The following is an 18,007-nucleotide window of genomic DNA, read 5'->3' as shown; positions in this document are numbered from 1 at the left end:
AATCTTTTAAATCATTTATTTCATATTTAATGAAAATGTATATCAATATTTAACCAATCTGAAAATAAAATACATTTTATTCAAATGTTCAATAAAACATCGATTTAAACATCTCAGCTCCTGGTCTCACACAGCTTACTTGCAGATTCAGCATTAAATGCTTTGAATGTGTGTGCACGACATGTAACTTTAGATTTTTATTGTTTACTTCGTGTTGCATTGCAAGTTGAAACTAATAATTATTTTTATCTTTCTATGTGACTCAATGGTGACTGATACATTATGCTTCTACCGTTAAATCTACCTTTATAAAGTAAGTCAATTTTTTTCTAAATGACAATGCATTGTAAAAAAGATGTAAACATTGTGAGGAAAAATAAAATCGAATAAAATCGTGAGTAAAATTAGTTGGTTTATTAGTTTTCTGTTGGAAGCAGACTCAAATCAATGTAGCTTATTACAATTTAACTTTACAAATAGAATGATGGAAATTCGGTACTTGGAATACTACATAATTAGTATTTGACTAGCCATTTAAGAAATTAACCTACATACTTTAGATTCTGATTTCACTTTTACTGCAACATAGTGTAACACAATCATATTTCCTTTAAACGTAACATCAAAGTATGGGTAATATTTTAATTCAAAAGGTAATACCTACTTGCTAGTGATTTTTTTTCTGTGCTTATCGAACATAAAAATACGGTCCAAATTTGTATATCATTTTATTGTTACTTTAGTTTTAACTAATTAGCTTAATTTTTGCTGACAATTTATTATTGATCACATAAATACAGAATTTCACCGCAAAAAATTAATTACTTTGTGAGATTCTTTGTGAATAGCAAGAAACAAGCTCCCGATTGTGCAAAATGTGAGTAAGTACTGTTATACATTTATTTTATACTTAGTTTGTTCTGACAAATAATTTTCAAGTAATGTTTTCTTTACTGAGTATTTCTTTACATGTTTTCTTTACTTTAGTATTTGTGTAGAGAACCGCGATGTGTTTTGTTAAGCTAATTGGTCGCGGGTTCGAATCCCGCAACCATCAATATATCTAGCTAGCATAGTATGTATCTTCGTATTTGGTAGTGTACTTAAATGTGTCATTACCGTAATTAGACAGTGGTCATGATTATTAGGAAGATAGACTAATGATGATTAATATTTTATAGGTCGGATTCTGAGTACGCATCCAGCATTGAAGACGTGGCCCCATTAGAGGTGGTGCCACCACCGCGCTCGAGCAAGAGCAAGTCCAAAACCAGCGCGTCGACCTCAACCGCTTCTACGCCTGCGCCTAAGCCGAGGAAGCGAAAGCCTGCCGCCCATTCCGTTGCGAACGTTGAAGCCCTAACTAGGTAAATTTCCACCTTTATAATCTAACTAGCTTTTGGCTGCGGCTTCACCCGCGTAAAATTTAGTATATCACAGATCGCCATAAATTATAGCCTATATGTTATTCTGGGTTATAAACAATAATACTGTAAAGTTTCATCAAAATCTGTTCAGTGGTTTTGCATGAAAGAGTAACAAACATCCTCACAGCCAGACATCCACACAAACTTTGCATTAATAATATTAGTAATAGTAAGATTTTAGTAATAATATTACCAAACTCCCTCATAATTATTCTACAAGCACTTAATTTTAATATTCCCTAAAAGGTAAATTTTTAATTTACAATGAGTTTTTACGAGTACTTACATAAAAATCTAAGCGAATTAAAGTAAAATAGTACCTAATTGTTTAAAGTACAACAGCTGATCTTTTGACAACTTTTTTGTACAGAGCATTCTTATGTGTTTGTGTGTGTGCAATAAAACCTTTAAATAAATAAAACTAACAAAAAATATATTCTATTGAATAAAATAATCATTACTTAAATAAATGTCTATTGTTCACAGACCAAAGAAAACGAAGAGTTTGTTTTCAATCATTAATAAGGACGAGCGGGCAAGTGCGAAGGAGACAACTCGTAGCATCGCATCGAGCTTTACATCGCGGGTGTCTTCGGGCCAGTGTCGTCGGACTGCAGTCACCAGCGGCGAGTTCTACATAGATTTGAAAGTCTACAACACCGACGATGTTAAGAACGTTCCACCCGAGGAGCGTTACAAGAAAGCGCTTGCAGCGGTAAAACTCCAATGCGGTGAACAATCCCAGGAGTGGGAGGCTCTACAAAGGTTTATAAGTAGCGCTTACGTAATTTTTGAAGAGTGCGAACCGACTTATTACAGTAATAAAATAAACATTAAATAATTTTTACTTGTAAATAAACATACTTATTACACAGTTTTAATATTATTTTTTACATTCGAATTATTCAACATTATTTCTAGTAGGTAGGTATAGAGACTTTATTGTTTATTAACTAATTCTTGGTTCTAAAATGCCTTTCTGTACTATTTGTAACGTGTCCATAGGTTCAACCTCTTGGGTAGGACACTTGCGGAGTCGCTTGCACAAACAAAAGAACTCCACCCAACCACACAGTGATGGTGTGGAAATCGTAGGTTCTGCATTTCGCTCTCGAATCATTTCTTACCGATTAGTTGCAAGTGAACTTGACCAAACTTCTATAGATATTTTCTTTAATTCTATTCATAACAAAATAAAATCACTTTTAGATGATGCTTTAAGAGTACATACTTGCATCAAAGTGAATTTTGAATTATTTAGCATTTTCCTGTTATTCAAAAATAATATGCAGGAAATGAAATCTTTTGTTACAAAGAATTTTATACTTTACCACAACTATGATTTTGATAGTTTATTTTCTAAACTAGTGAGTATATTGAAAAAGAAAATGGAAGAGTTTGAGGAAAGCGATAGTGGTTGGGCTTTTTTAAGTAATTCACATTTAGAAATAAATGTCAATAAGTACCAACCATTAGGTGGGTCATCTTATTTAAAATTACCTAAATTTATTCAAAATAAGAAAGCATGTATAAATATTCAAAATAAAGACCAGTGTTGCTTTTTATGGAGCGTAACAGCAGCTCTTTACCCTGCTCGAAATCATCCTGAACGAGTCTCGTCTTATCCCAATTTTAAAGATGTTCTAAATATCAATGGGATATCTTATCCCGTCACATTCTCAGATATTAGGATTTTTGAGAAAAACAATCCTAAGTTAAGTTTTATCATTTATGGTCTAAAAAATTCTAAAACCATTATTGGCCCCGTATATAAATCTGAAAATACCAAAAACAAAAAAACTATTCATTTGCTAATGTTAGAAAATGACGCGACGTCACATTATTGTCTTATCAAGGACTTGTCGCGGCTTGTCAGAAATCAAATAACAGCTCATCATGGTAAAATTTATTTCTGTGATACATGCTTAGTGTTTTTTACTACTTTTGATGAACTAGAAAATCATTTATGTAGCGGGATCGTCACTGTATTACCTGAAAAGGGGACCGTCATAAAATTTAATAATTATGACCGTAAACAAAATGTTCCATTCGTCATTTATGCAGATTTTGAGACAATTTTAGAAGTGCACAAAGACAAATCTGATACGCAAAATACAAAAACGCTGCAGCACCATATACCCTCAGCGTTTGCGTACAATATAGTCTGTACTGTAAACACTAGCTATAATCGGTATGTATCATATCTCGGTTCTGACTGTGTTTCAAAATTTATAGAATCTCTTTACCGTGATGTTCGTGAAATTCATGCAATCTTATCTAAAAATTTGCCTATGATTTTTACCGAAAAAGATGCATCCGAATTTTTGCAAGCCACTCGCTGTCATATATGTGATAACTTTTTATTTTCAGACAAAGTGCGCGATCACTGCCACATAACAGGATTATATCGTGGTGCAGCCCACAGATATTGTAATTTACAATACAAAATACCTAAGTTTATTCCTGTATTTTTCCACAACTTGGCAGGTTATGACTGTCATTTGTTCATAAAACAATTAGGTGAAATGCCTGGAAATATTAAGATTATACCTAAAACTAAAGAAAATTATGTGTCATTTACGAAATTTGTTCCGATTTCTGATCAAGAATTTATGCAATTGCGCTTCGTAGATTCATTTAAATTTCTTGGCACTAGCTTAGATAAATTAGCAAAAACTATTAAAAAAGAAGAGTTTGATCATTTACGCATGCATTTTCCAATACCTACCCAATTTAATTTACTTACTCGCAAAGGTATATATCCCTACGAATACATGGATAACTGGGATCGGTTTAAAGAGCGATGTTTACCAGAAAAAAAAGAGTTTTACAGCTCCCTTACAAATGAGCATATTACTGATGAAGATTATGAACATGCTCAATCAGTTTGGTCACAATTTAACATCAAAAATCTGGGTCAATACACTAAATTGTATTTGAAAACAGACGTTCTCTTGTTAACTGATATTTTTGAAAAGTTTATAAAAACTTGCAAATTTCATTATCAATTAGATCCTGCTTTCTATGTAACCGCTCCTAGTTTATCATTCGATGCAATGCTTTACAAAACTGGAGTCGAGTTGGAGCTCATAGATGACCTTGCCATAGTGCGTATGATTCAATCAGGCATCAGAGGAGGAGTATGCATGTGTTCGCACAGGCATGCCAACGCCAATAACAAATACATGAACGAATACGATCCCTTAAAACCAGATACCTTTGTAGTTTACATAGATTGCAATAACTTATACGGATTCAGTATGTGTCAATCTCTACCGCTGTCGAATTTTAGATTTTTAAACCAGACAGAAATTGAATGTCTCGATATTGTTAATGTTCCTGCTGATGCAGAGTATGGTTTCATTCTTGAGGTTGACTTAAGCTATCCGAAAGAGTTACATGACAGGCACAATGATTTACCATTTTGTCCTGAGAAATGCATTCCACCGGGGGGTAAGACTTTTAAGCTCGTGCCTAATCTTTACGACAAGTACTTCTACGTCATCCACTATGTTCACTTGAAAACATGTTTGAAACATGGGCTGATATTAAAAAAAATACATCGAGTCATAACGTTTCAACAAAGTCCTTACTTAAAACAATATATCGATCTAAATACGAGTTTAAGACAACAGGCTCAATCTACATTTGAACAAGACTTTTTTAAGTTGCTCAATAACAGCATTTTTGGTAAAACCTTAGAAAACAGCGAAAAAAGAGTTAATGTACATTTAGTTAACGAATGGAGTGACCACAATAATGTAACAAAAAAGAAAATAACTGCCAATAAATTAATTGCAAGCTCTAGTTTTCACAGTGTTTCAATTTTCACTGAAAATTTAGTCGCAATACAAACAAAACCTGAACGGGTGATTTTGGATAAGCCAATATACATAGGGTTTACGGTGTTAGAGTTATCTAAAAGCCACATGTATGACTTTCATTATTCAGTTTTTGAACCATCGTATAAAAACAAATTACAAATGTGTTACACGGATACGGATAGTTTCGTTTACCAAATTGAAACCGAAAACTTTTACAAAGATTTAAAAGAAACCTTCTTACATTATTTCGACACAAGCAATTTTTTCAAAGAAAATGTATATGGCTTACCGCTTCTAAATAAAAAGATTCCTGGACTTTTCAAAGACGAAATGGGAGGAAACATTATAACAGAGTTTGTTGGATTACGTTCAAAGTTGTATTGTGTAAAGACCATTAATACTACAATTAAAAAAGCAAAGGGAGTAAAGAAGAGTGTTGTTCGCGATATACAAATATCAGACTATAAAAAAACTTTGTATCACGGCAATATAGTGCGGAAAACAAATATTTTATTTAAGTCAATCAAACACAACATTTTTACTCGCAGTCTCAACAAAGTAGCGCTATCCAGTAATGATGATAAACGTTTTGTTTCGGTTGACAAGGTGTCAACAAGAGCTTGGGGGCATACATCCATTCTAAACATTTAACTAAGCATAACATTGAACCAAGAATTAGGTAATTAAAATTAAATTATAATACTTTCCTTAGTTGTACGATTTTCTTTATTATAATAGATAACCTAAGCTAATTAAGATAATATTAAGTTTTAAATAAATGTAATTAATTAATAAGGTACCTACCTATAAATAAATGATGACAAATTATTTACTTGGGTTTTATTTCTTATACGTAAAGACATTGGTTCACATTAACTCAATAAGATCATGTTTAGACATGTTTTAAAGTGTGATATTAATCATCGCATAGAAACGGTGAGATCGTAATATGACATCGATCACACGTTAGGAATCAATTTACTACATTTATTTTGCAACGCTGAGGAAACTTTTACAGGTTTGGACATGAAGTTAATTAATAGCACGTGGCATAGCCGGTGCGTCTCATGTTACCTATTTGATATAAGCAACCAATAGATTTTATTTAGTTATCAATTCGACTTTGTTGCGTTCAAACTTGTTTGGGTTAAAAGTTAAAATGGCTCAACGTAGTCACAGTCATCTTACCTCACCACAAGCCAGCTACGTTCTTTCAATCGATAGTAGAGTCCCCAAGCACGTAATTAAAATTGAAATTATGGAAGCAGTGGAAGTGTCAAACGATGAAGTGGACATTCAAAGTCGTGCAAAAACTCAATACATTGTGTACGAAAATTGTGATGATGTATATTTTAGCGCGCTGCAACTGATGTCACACATCAGTTCCAAACTGCGAGACCGCAACGAAAGACCTACCTTGTGAGTGGGAAATAATTAATTATCAATCAGGTATGTAGTATTTTAGTATTTTTAAGTGTTTTATTGTGTGGTTAACTATTTACCTAATTATTAGTTAAAGCAACTTTATTACAATTTATTCTCTTTATTCTTTACAGAAAATGACTGACGTATATGATGATTTTCCTCAATACGCTCAAGACCCGTTACAACAGTTCACTCAGCAATACAAAGATTTATTTGGGGTGGAATCGACGCAAATTGATCAAAAACGTAAAAAACGAGTTTCTCCAAAAAATAATAAGCGGATAACTCCAAAATCTTTTGTGGTGTGTAACGAACAGAAAGGCTTCAAAATGATCCAGATAAAGGTGGTGGACCTGGTCTGCGAGCGTGACCGAGCAAATTCGAACTCATCATCATCTACGTCAGATGCTGACAGCGAGTGCGTGTTACTTAGTGCCCAATACGTAGTCCATGACGCAGTGGACGAAATAATGGATATGACAGAATGTGTAATTAAAAAGATATCAAAAAAGTTAACTGGTTCTAACTTTTAATTGATTATGTTTTTTAATATAGTTGTAAATGTAATGAAATAAATTATTATGCAAAAACGATGTTTTTACTCAGTTCCCTAGGAATACATATTTAGGTATAAAAATAAACACAAAGTTTAATTCCATATTTCAATTATTTATTACAGTAAAGTGAATATTTATTAATTAAACACATTGTTATCTACACACCATTTCTTTAAACTTAAAACATTTCGTAACGCACAATACTTGTCATGATAAAAACAATTAAATAAAATTTTATCTTTACAATATAGTTCATTAAGACTATTCAAATTAGGAGTACCCTTACGAGTTATATCAATAACACTATTATTATTATTACACAACTCTTGCATCCATTTTACTTTTTCTTCCCCTTTGACTATAATTTTTTTATTTTTCAAAAAACCAGTCATCATTCTATGAAATTCTCTGTAGTCTATGTAGCCCTCACTCCATAAATAGCCTCTATTTCTTTCGATCCAACGAACACATTTCTTTTCTTCATCACTCAGTGCAGAAAACGGATACGGGGGCTTTATTAAAAACACATAGGTATACTCTACATTAGCTACTGCCATTTCTTTAACCAATAATTTATTATTGCTGTCCTTAAACCCTTGCAAATCAACGATTACTGTATTATAATTATTCATGATAGTTTCTTTACAATGTTACTCAAAGGCTTATATTCGTATAAACAATCGTTTAAAATCAGGCAGTATGCAGCTGTCTTATCTGGAATTTCTTGGTCTGTCTCAATTTCGACTCTCACATCAATAGATCCTTTCAGTGTTTCGTGTTGTCGTGAACAGTCAATAACGAATAAAGGGGCAACGTCTCTAAATTCTTTTAAACTCAGCAACGGCTCTGAACGACGTCCGTGATACGACTGCTGAAATCTTGTACTTGTATTTAAAAAGACTCTTACATCACGTACATGACAATGATCAAACTCTGCCATTGACAATTGACTGTTGTGTTTGCGGTTGGTTTGTAAGGCTATTACAACAAATCGCGGTTTCTCTGTTTGGGATGCAGTTTTGATAGACCAAGTATGCTTACGTGTTTGAGGAAGTAATGGGTATTCATACAGATCCCAATTACGAAATGCTAGAGGAATAGCACGATCTTTCTCTAAATGCTTTAATAAATTTATTCTTTCTCGATCTGACACTTTGATATGTGGCACTCTCCAAATAATTTTACTAATTATAATGTCATCTACAACTTCTCCTGTATTTAATTTGATAGAATTAAGATTCGTATTGCTTCTAAGTAACACTAACTCGTGTTTACAGTTCATGATTATTTTTTCATAGTCTTCTGCGAATCCTAATATCTTGTTTAGCGGAATGGATAAGGAAAACGCCCCACCTCCAGTATTATTGGTTCCCATAGTTGACCAACCCCAAACTCGTGCATATTTTGATTCATTTTCATTTAGCGATAGATAAGATTTTATTGTTGTAGTTATACCTGCATTTTTTATTTTATCTATTTCTACTCCATTCAATTCATACCGAATATCTTGAAATAGGAACAATGCCGGATTATTAATGAAATGTACCTCAGATATTTTTGCTTTAGTTGTGGTGTTATAAACATTCACTTTCCCCTCGATATACAAACTACTAAGTGAAGGCAATACGTATAGATCTTGTTGATTAATAGGAATTCTTATTTCATCATTCTTGTTGAAACTTGTCACGTACGGTTTGTATGAATGATATTCGAAACTTTCAATGCTGTTGTCGTATGATGTTTGTTGAGATATATTTAGAATATTCATTTTATCAACCCGATTAGCCTTAGAAATTCTTTATTGGTCTTGGTAAGCTTCTTTTTTAGTTGAAACGGTGTGCTTTTGCGAGATGATCTTCGAGGAATGGCTTGGGTATACGACTGAGGGGGGTTTTTATTGAAATTTATCATTTTTTCTGAAATGTAAATACAGCTGGACTTCTTCACCTCGTAAATTTATCTCTTTATTGTCAGCGTCCAACAACCGTATATTGATAGCACTTATAGAATTTTGATTAACAGGAAAATAAATTAAGTTTTTAGGTATCTCAATTATTCGATAACCAGGTGGAACATTAGGCACAAATTCATAAATAATGTGACTGGCTTTCCCGTTTACAAAGGAACCACTAACTACGTCGCATTCGATTCTCACAATGGTTGTTGATAGAATGCTAACAGGGTACTGTGAATCAGTACTTATATTAGCTTGTATTGTCTCCATTCCAAAACCTAGTATTTTACCAATTGATTCACTTTTATTAAAATGAACATCTTTGGAGCAAAAAAGGTTTGTCTTCAATGTATTGTTATTGCAAGTTAGTTTTAATACAGTGTTCTTCATATTGTCTTTTAAATAATCACAAATATCCTGAAGCTCATAAGATCCTTCAGGAATTTCGATGATTTCATTTTCACCATAATGAAACTTATTGTTTCGTTTATCGATATTAGGAATAGAGTTAAAAGTTGAGAAATACAAAAGACCGCATTCATATTCTCCTCGAAGTTCTAAACTTGGTGAATAATTTGTTGTTAAAGAGGCTCCACTTCCAGTTAAAGATACAGTGAAAGACATTTTTATACTAACACATTTATTTATTTCGTTTGCTATTTAAATGCTTTTTCCAATAATTTCTTAAAAATTTTAGACACAAATGACCACAATTAGTAGTGCCGTAAGCTTGATGTCTTACATAATTGTAGTTTATAGGCAAGGCATACATATATTTCATTAATTCTAACGGTGGTTTTAAATTACCAAAACTATCATAATATTCTACGTAATTGTTTTGCTTTACAAAGGCTACCCAATGCGTACCTGGATTTATGTTGCTATCCAAATTTAATATTCCACATTCTATTTTTCTAGGTTTCAAAGGTAACGCATCTCTCATGTAAACACCGCGAAAGTAAGGAATGTCATTAGCATGTTCCAAAATATCGAGGTTAGTGAGCGCACGTCTAGGTAGCCGCTTAATCAGTTTTTTGATGGGTTAAGATATAACCCTGCTCCTTTTTTATGAGGTTTAATATATAATCCTTTTCCAAGAGCCACCGCTTCCATCATTCTGTTATGTCTTTCAGATTCCTGAAGACTCTTCTGTGCAGCTTTAGAATCATTCACAGCTTTTGCTATACCTGCTGCTCCTCCAGCTAGTGAACCTAAAGCTGACAATCCCGCAAATATGGGAATAAGTGGTAAAAGTCCTCCACACTTTGGAAGAGGAATGATACGTGGCAAACGTATTCCTTTCTTTTTACTAAACAGTTTCTTTGCAACTGCATAAGCATATTTTATAACAGAGTTTTGATCCTTGGATTTCATTTTTTTCAATAGGGACTGTATTTTTTTCACACCTTTCTTAAATGATTTCATGCCACTGCCTGTTCTGATTTTTGCCTTCATAGCATTTTTTACTATCCATGATGCAATTTTTTCTCCTTTTCCAGCATCTTTCGATTTCAATCTCCTTTGAGCCATATTCAAAAGTTCCAAGTCGGCTTTGCGTCGAGCTCCAGGATCTTTATTATTGTAAGAAATATCGTGGTGCATGCAAGCGTTATCTAATTTGTTAACCCCTCGATCGCCTTTTAGAATCCGTTTTTGAAGTTTCGTACCGGGACCACAAAATTGATACCCAGGTATATGTAACTCGAACGGCAAATGATCTACCAAGCTATTGATTACACCACTGCCTTCCTTCATCGATAATCATCTAGTGTCCCAAAGAGAGATCCTGTGTTATTTATATACTTATCTAAATCACTAATTCACGTTTGTCTACCCAACTGTTCTCTTTATCACTTAGTCCTAACCATTTTACAAAAAGTTTGTTTTCTTTTTTCTTTATAACTTTTTCAATAAGGTAGATGTCTGGAAATTTAGTTTTTTGTAACTCGTATCCATAAAAAGAGCCTAGAATATTTTGGTTGTATTTGTCTTTTATTTGATACGTTTGAGGATAGGTATCATTAATTTTTACGATTTGAAATATTTCCGTAGACCAATTAGGGGTATAACCTTTATAGAAATCTCCTTTGTATTTACTTATACGAACAAAATCGTTAACTTTAAAAGTGGATCCTTGACGTACTGTCTTTGGCTTTCGGGTTTTAATGATATTAGATTTAACTAAAGCCTGATTCGCATGATTAACATCAATCGGTTTGAACTTTGTAATGCGGTGCAAAGTGTTGTTATAGCGATGCACCACGGAATCTAAATTACATTGAAACCATTGATATCGTCCGCACAGACTGAATGTTTTGTAAAGATGTGATTTTATAGTTCTTATAACTCGTTCTACTATAGAGGCTTTTTTAACAGAATATGTGGAATAATGGTTTATGTTGTAATTTTTCATTAACTTTTCAAAAGAATTATTATAAAACTCTGTACCCAGATCTGTTTGTAAATTGTTTGGCTTCCGTGTTGATTCAGATAATATACTTTGCATTGCATTTGTAACATATTGTTTAGATTTTGCTTTTAACGGTCTTACCCATACAAATTTTGATAAAGTATCAATTACTACTAGTACATATTTATATCCTTTATTATACGATGAATATTTTTGAAAATCCATAAGATCCGCTTGCCATAAATCATCTATTCCTTTAATGTTAGTATGACGGCGACAGAAATTTCTTCTTGCTGGCTTGTGGAGCTCGTTAACTATGTCTTGTTTACTCATTCTTATCAAGTTTTGAAGGTAACATAAGATCGATTTCTTTTTTTGTGTAATACAATTTACTGAAATTGACACTAGTTAATTTTTCTAAATTATTTAAATATTTTTTAATGTTGGTTTGAATTGATTTCATTTCATTTTTTAGATCTTGAACATATTTATCGACATACTCTTTATTTACAGCCTCGTCATCCTTTTCAGGAGTTGGTAGTCCTTTTAATCTCGATGATTTTAAATCAAAGTCGCCTGCATCTGACTTTACTAATGTGTTGGTAGGAATGTTATTAGAAAATTCAGATAGTCGTAAACGCTTATGAACGTGATGACCAAATTTATCTATATTCATTGCCGTCTGCTCGGCTTCTGTAGTTTAATGGTACTGTTGAATCCTCCAGATGGTAGCTTTATATATTTTATGTCTTTTATAATACCAGCTTCATGCAGTTCTTCTATTATTGCATAAATTTCATTATTAACTCCAGTGTTACCAGCTGCCCATGACCCGAGTAGTAATTTTAGCCTTTCTACTAATTCATTCGGATCATCCCAATAAACTAAATCAGTATCCTTCTTAACTTCTTTCAATATATCGATGCCTTCACCTCGCGGGAGACTTTCTACACTACTTGCGTGACTTCTAGAGAACTTAAATAAAGGTTTAATCACGTTCATATATTTAAATCCTTTATTACTGTTTATTGGTTTAAATGGATCGAAGTTACGTTTGTGTGCATTGGTATCTATAAGTACTAATTTATAATTTTGTAAATCCTCGTTTGTAATTATTTTTAAATTTGGTGCCTTTTGGTATAATAATTCTTTCAAGCCTGGAGTTTTTTTTAGGCTACGGCTTCCAATTTTCAAAATGCGTCCATCGTCATAAACACGTGTATTACCGAGCATCAATTTTCCATTAACATTTCTAACACCAAAAGGAATATTTTGCATTACTTCAGATGACACAGACCATGATAAAGAATCATTAGCAATACTTGGTGATGACTGAATAGATTTAAATGAGTTGTCATGCACATCGTGTTCATGAGTGGGTGATGTGGTGAGGGTTTTGTTAGGTGTTTTACAATCATCATTTTCTAAAATATCTTCATAATCATTTAAATTTTCCTCGTTGTCAACATCCGTTTTGTAGTAATCAAAGTCTTCATCTGAATTATTGGATGACTGGCTTTCGATATGTTTAGTTCTTTTAACTGACTGGATTGGTTCTGTTTCTTCTTCGTTGTAGCGTTTGCCATCAGGTCTACTACTTAATAGTTTAAGAGGGTTCACAATAGGTTTAAATATTGTTTCCAGTGTCATATCATTTTTCATTTTTGAATCTTTTAACATTTCTACTTTTCTTTTCACAGCTGACGCTGACTTTAAAATTTGTTCCTTAAGGTTCCGCTCCATTGTTACGAGTTCCACTCTGTTTGACTTCTCAATTCAAACTAGTTTGTTGGAACGTAAGTAACAGTTACTTATATAAGAAATAAATAGTTTAATCTACTTTAATGAATGTATCAAACTTCATTCTATAACAACCTTTGTTTCGTTCACAATCCTTATTTATGACCACATAACTGTATGGCTTACCCCACACAGTTGAACACATTTCACGGAACTGAGTCCAGGTCATGTCAGACCCTACATGCTCATCGTAAATATGCCTTAGATTAATGTTGTCTTGTTTAAATAATATGATAAGGTTAGCATTATCTCTTACTAATTGCTTAGGTATTCTTGAGTAGGTTTGATTAATATAAAAACAGTCAATGTTTTTATGTCGTCCCATAGCAAAATAATCACGTATATTGTTTTGATTTTCACATGCAACATCATCAAATACGAAAATGGATTCAGACAAAGCATCATGTGGACTTAAAATGTCTTTATTATCTCTATATTTGAAGTAAGATATGTCTGCAACTTTTTCCAATACTTTTTCCAAAAACTGGTACTTAGGTTGATACAAGGACTTTGAATAAACATATAAGTTGCGAAAACGTGGTCCATCACGGTGTAGCAACAGACTAATTACAAAATTGGTCTTTCCACAATTTGATGGGCCACAAACAATGCTGCGAATAGTATTTGGTAATAAATTACCATGACGTTTAAACTCTTTCGAGGATACTGGACAAATACATTGTAATTTAAGAGATTCTTTTTGTTTCAGAAATCTCATTACAGTTTTTGGTTTAAACTCAACCGTTCTGATTGATAGGTTTTAATGGAATGATAAAAACTTTGTTGAGTTTATAATTTTTATAGGAATTTTGGAAGATAAAACTACTTTCAACACTCCGTTCGTAGTGTATTATTGGGCATTCTGTCAAACCAGAGTGAGCGCAGCGAACGGTCGGAAGCGAAGCGGACGACTGGGGGACAGAATTCCCAATAATACACTACTACCGTGCGATGTGGAAGTCATTGGGGGAGGCCTATGTTCAGCAGTGGACGTCTTATGGCTGAAATGATGAAATAAAGTTTTTAAAGGTTCGTTTACTGATTCAATTTTCATTGTATTCACATGTTGTTAATTACGGAGTGCCTAAACAAAGACTCGAACGTTGTAATGTGTTGAATATTAAATGAGTACTAAATAAAGTTTGTAATTGCACGTGGATAATAACTTTCAATTCGGTAACGTTAGGAGGTTAATGTCAAGGCTGTGTTGGCAGACTTTAAGGGTAAAAGTTTCTTTTTAGTACTAAATCCAAATGGAGGAGTTTGTTCTTACTGACTAACGCTGTTTTTATGTTCTCCTTCAAGTATCTTAATGTAAGAAAGACTACATCTTTCTTTATAATTATTATTTACGGGATTGCTACTATGTACGAGGCAATCGTAATAAAAGACTGTGAAAGAGGGTAAACCAATATGTCTGCCCATAACATCTCACCCGCAAGTTTCCTCAGTTACTCCGAGACCATGGTGCTTGCAACAGTGCCGAAATATCGGAAACTCAAAATTAAGGCACATGTTTGCAATCCCGTAAATAATAATGATTATGTTAGTGACCATGAAAGTTTAAAGCAATACATCTTTCTTTACCTATCATCGCAATAGGTAATCATTCCCCTTGGCACTGGAAGGAAGTCAACCCTTACTTCAAACTCCTCCTATGTTCTTCTGATTAATTTCGTTGCGGGTCCAATGACAGTTTAACTTTCCCCTTGACAATCTTGACCTAGTTTTTATTTGAAACTGATATTCGAGTTATCAGTTACTTCGACGTATCATTTATTTACTAGTTTCTTAAAGACACCCTTAACTTATATCTTAACCCATCTGCTTATCTTGAATACTATTAGTATAAAGCACGTAAGACAACAATAGTTTTACAATAAATAACCGAACTAATCCATAGTTATCTCATCTTAATCACTCGTTAGTTGCTAAGCACCGGCCATTAGTCAACAGTGACAACGGACCGTTAACTCGCAGTTAACGGTGAGTTGATTAACAACTGATACTGCTACGTGACGGTCTGGGAGGCCACGTAATTGCGGCTGTATAGGGTTAACTATGTTAGTTAGATAAACAATCTATTGTAATAATAGATAAAACAAGAAAAGAGAGAGATACACAAAAGTCACGGTACAATTTTTGCGGTCTTATCGCTATGAAACGATCTCTTCCAAACAGCTAATGAGAGGAAAACTTTTGAAACATTTTGGGTGTCAAATTCAAGAGCCTGTAATAGAATATTAGAAATAATAAGAAATATTGTGGCAGCAGTCAAAGTCAGTCAAAATTCTTTATTTGTATGGACTATTAAATACTGCTTACAAAATAAAACGTCAAATATTTAAAGACAAACATTTTTAAATAAAAGAATAATAAAAAATTTTTGATCCCGAAATGAGGGGCATTTACCTTACGTACTCTTTTGCAAAAAATGACACAGCATAGAGTAAGCGTCTTTTCACATCCTTCATAATACTCCTGTAAATATGAAATACATTAATTTTACAAGTAAATTACAGGTAAAGTTAGACATGTCGACGCCTGTACTACCACTTTGACTGCAAAGTAGGTACATTCCAGCCACACAGGTTCATTTGAACCGTCTGGCAACACCTGACAATAACTATTTCAGTTAACATAAACTCAAACTGCGCTAATTAGCAGTAATGAGCAGTTTCCACTAGTGTTGGGAAGTAAGTAGTCGATGAAAAGTATCGATAAGATTGTTTTACTACGTCAGTAATTTTCGAGTCAGATAATCCCATTTTGTGATCTCTTGTTTCTCTTAACTATATTTATTTTAATGAGCCATTTAGTTTGTACAAGAAAAAAAACAAGTGAAATTATTGGTTATAATTTTAAACTTTGGTGTTTGTGGACAGGTCATTTAGGTACCTATTCAGTTATAAACGTAATACCACCTATATGAATAGAAAAGAAAAACATAACCCTCCTTCTGGCACAGTCGGGTAATATTTTATTATTATTGAAAAATAACAACTTAGCTGTCCACGCAGTAAACACATAAATCAAAATTGTGTATCACATTCCACGTACGAAAAGGGAAATTTTGGTATTCGCAGCTATCGATAAAAGAAACCATTGACATAAGGGCACCCCTAGCCAGAAGAGACTTTAAACTGTTCGAAATAACCGAAGTTCGGCACTGAGAGTTCAATATTTATTGTTTTTGAGGGAATTCCAGTTAATACCTCTAATGAGGCATCATTAAGAGCAATGGAAGTAAGCCTTTGCTATCGTTATAGCAGTTTAACTGTAATACTTTGGTAAGCTTTCAAAAGGTATCACAACTGTCTCAAGTAAATGCTAAATATTATTCCTTAAGGAGATTTGCGAAATTCGTATAGGTATCCTACTAATATTATAAAAGCAAAAGTTTGGATGTCTGGATGGATGTTTGTTACTCTTTCACGCAAAAACTACTAAACGGATTTTGATGAAACTTTACAGTATTATTGTATATAACCACAGAATAATAATAAGTACTACGTACAGAAGTTTTACTTCGCGAAGGTATTTAAAAAAAATTGTGCTCAATGTCATTAACAATATGGTGTAATTTAGCCTGTCTCAAAAGTCAAGCACCATTTTGTTGACAAACGTCAGTGATCGGCACTGCGCCGAAGCTATAGGGCTGACTTCGGTAAAATGATGTGACGTGAGGTGCCAAACTGGCGGAGGAAATACATGATTTAGCATGAATTATCATGAATAATATTAACTATACTCATTTACCTCTCAGTGTCTTGAGGCAACTTAAAAAAGTACATTCTATGTTTTTATTATTATTTAGGCAGTTAAATACTGCACAGTATTTAGTACACCATTTTCTTTATTTTCTTCCATCATACACAAGAATACGCGTGCGTGAGTCAATGTTCGCTCGTATGTGAGGCCTTGTCGAATAGTATCCTGTAGGTGGGCCATCGTGCGTGTTTTGTTTTCGATGTAAACTCGCGGAGATGAACAGGCCTGATATAACCCAGAATAATTTATGATGATATGTGTCAAAAATTTCACGCGGGTGAAGCCGCGGGCAAAAGCTAGTAATGTACATACAATTATTGTGACTTACGCCCGTATTCACAAACGATGCTTGCTTAAGTGAAGCAGCAAATCGAACGCTCAGCGTTGAATAAAGTTCTGTGATTGGTTCGTGTGTGACCCTGTGCGTCCACGCGCACTGTGAGACCTCATAGTAATGTTTGTGAATACGTTTGGGCACTGGCTTTATTGTCCCGAAGCAGTGATAAAGTTTTAAAATAATAGTGCGACAAAAAATGAATTACTTTTATGACTTCTAACAAACGTACATTACTGGTTACCAGTGACTCTATCTATCAGATAGCTAAGTAATACCTACTTAGGGCTGATTTTTCAATCGTCAGATATCTTTTAACAGAACAATAACCTTGTCATTTTGACATATTTCCCATACTAAAACTGTCAATGTGCCAAAACTACCAAACTTATTCTTCAGTTAAAAATTATGTGATGATTGAAAAATCAACCCTTAATTAAATAATCCAATAGCGGTGATGAACAAAATTGTAGTTTTTCTGATAATATTGTTTAAATTCCCTATG

At 33.4% G+C, this 18,007-nt stretch overlaps 2 protein-coding genes and 1 long non-coding RNA gene across 6 annotated transcripts in view; 2 read left to right on the top strand and 1 right to left on the bottom strand.

Moving 5' to 3' along the window:
- The window catches only part of LOC135084408 (hemicentin-1), a 609,550-nt gene that overhangs the window by 279,241 nt on the left and 312,302 nt on the right, over positions 1 to 18,007 (bottom strand). The gene's annotated exons all lie outside the window — the stretch shown is intronic.
- LOC135084496 (uncharacterized) lies at positions 435 to 4,385 on the top strand. The gene is made up of 3 exons (XM_063979276.1): positions 435 to 877; positions 1,182 to 1,367; positions 1,914 to 4,385. Coding segments are annotated over exons 1-3 (543 nt in total). The 5' UTR covers positions 435 to 875; the 3' UTR covers positions 2,269 to 4,385.
- On the top strand, positions 6,077 to 7,266 carry LOC135084521 (uncharacterized). The gene is made up of 2 exons (XR_010259873.1): positions 6,077 to 6,700; positions 6,808 to 7,266. It is a non-coding gene; the product is annotated as an uncharacterized LOC135084521 (long non-coding RNA).

The sequence above is a fragment of the Ostrinia nubilalis genome, chromosome 26 (genome assembly GCF_963855985.1).
Source record: "Ostrinia nubilalis chromosome 26, ilOstNubi1.1, whole genome shotgun sequence".
In the NCBI taxonomy this organism is placed as follows: domain Eukaryota; kingdom Metazoa; phylum Arthropoda; class Insecta; order Lepidoptera; family Crambidae; genus Ostrinia; species Ostrinia nubilalis.
Note: the sequence above shows the minus strand (reverse complement) of the source record. Positions and strands in the feature narration are given on the sequence as shown.

What these genes read in the sequence shown, in the direction of transcription:
- LOC135084496 (XM_063979276.1), top strand. An exon ending in AACGTTGAAGCCCTAACTAG is followed by an intron (nt 1,368 to 1,913) that starts GTAAATTTCCAC and finishes TATTGTTCACAG; the next exon opens with ACCAAAGAAAACGAAGAGTT.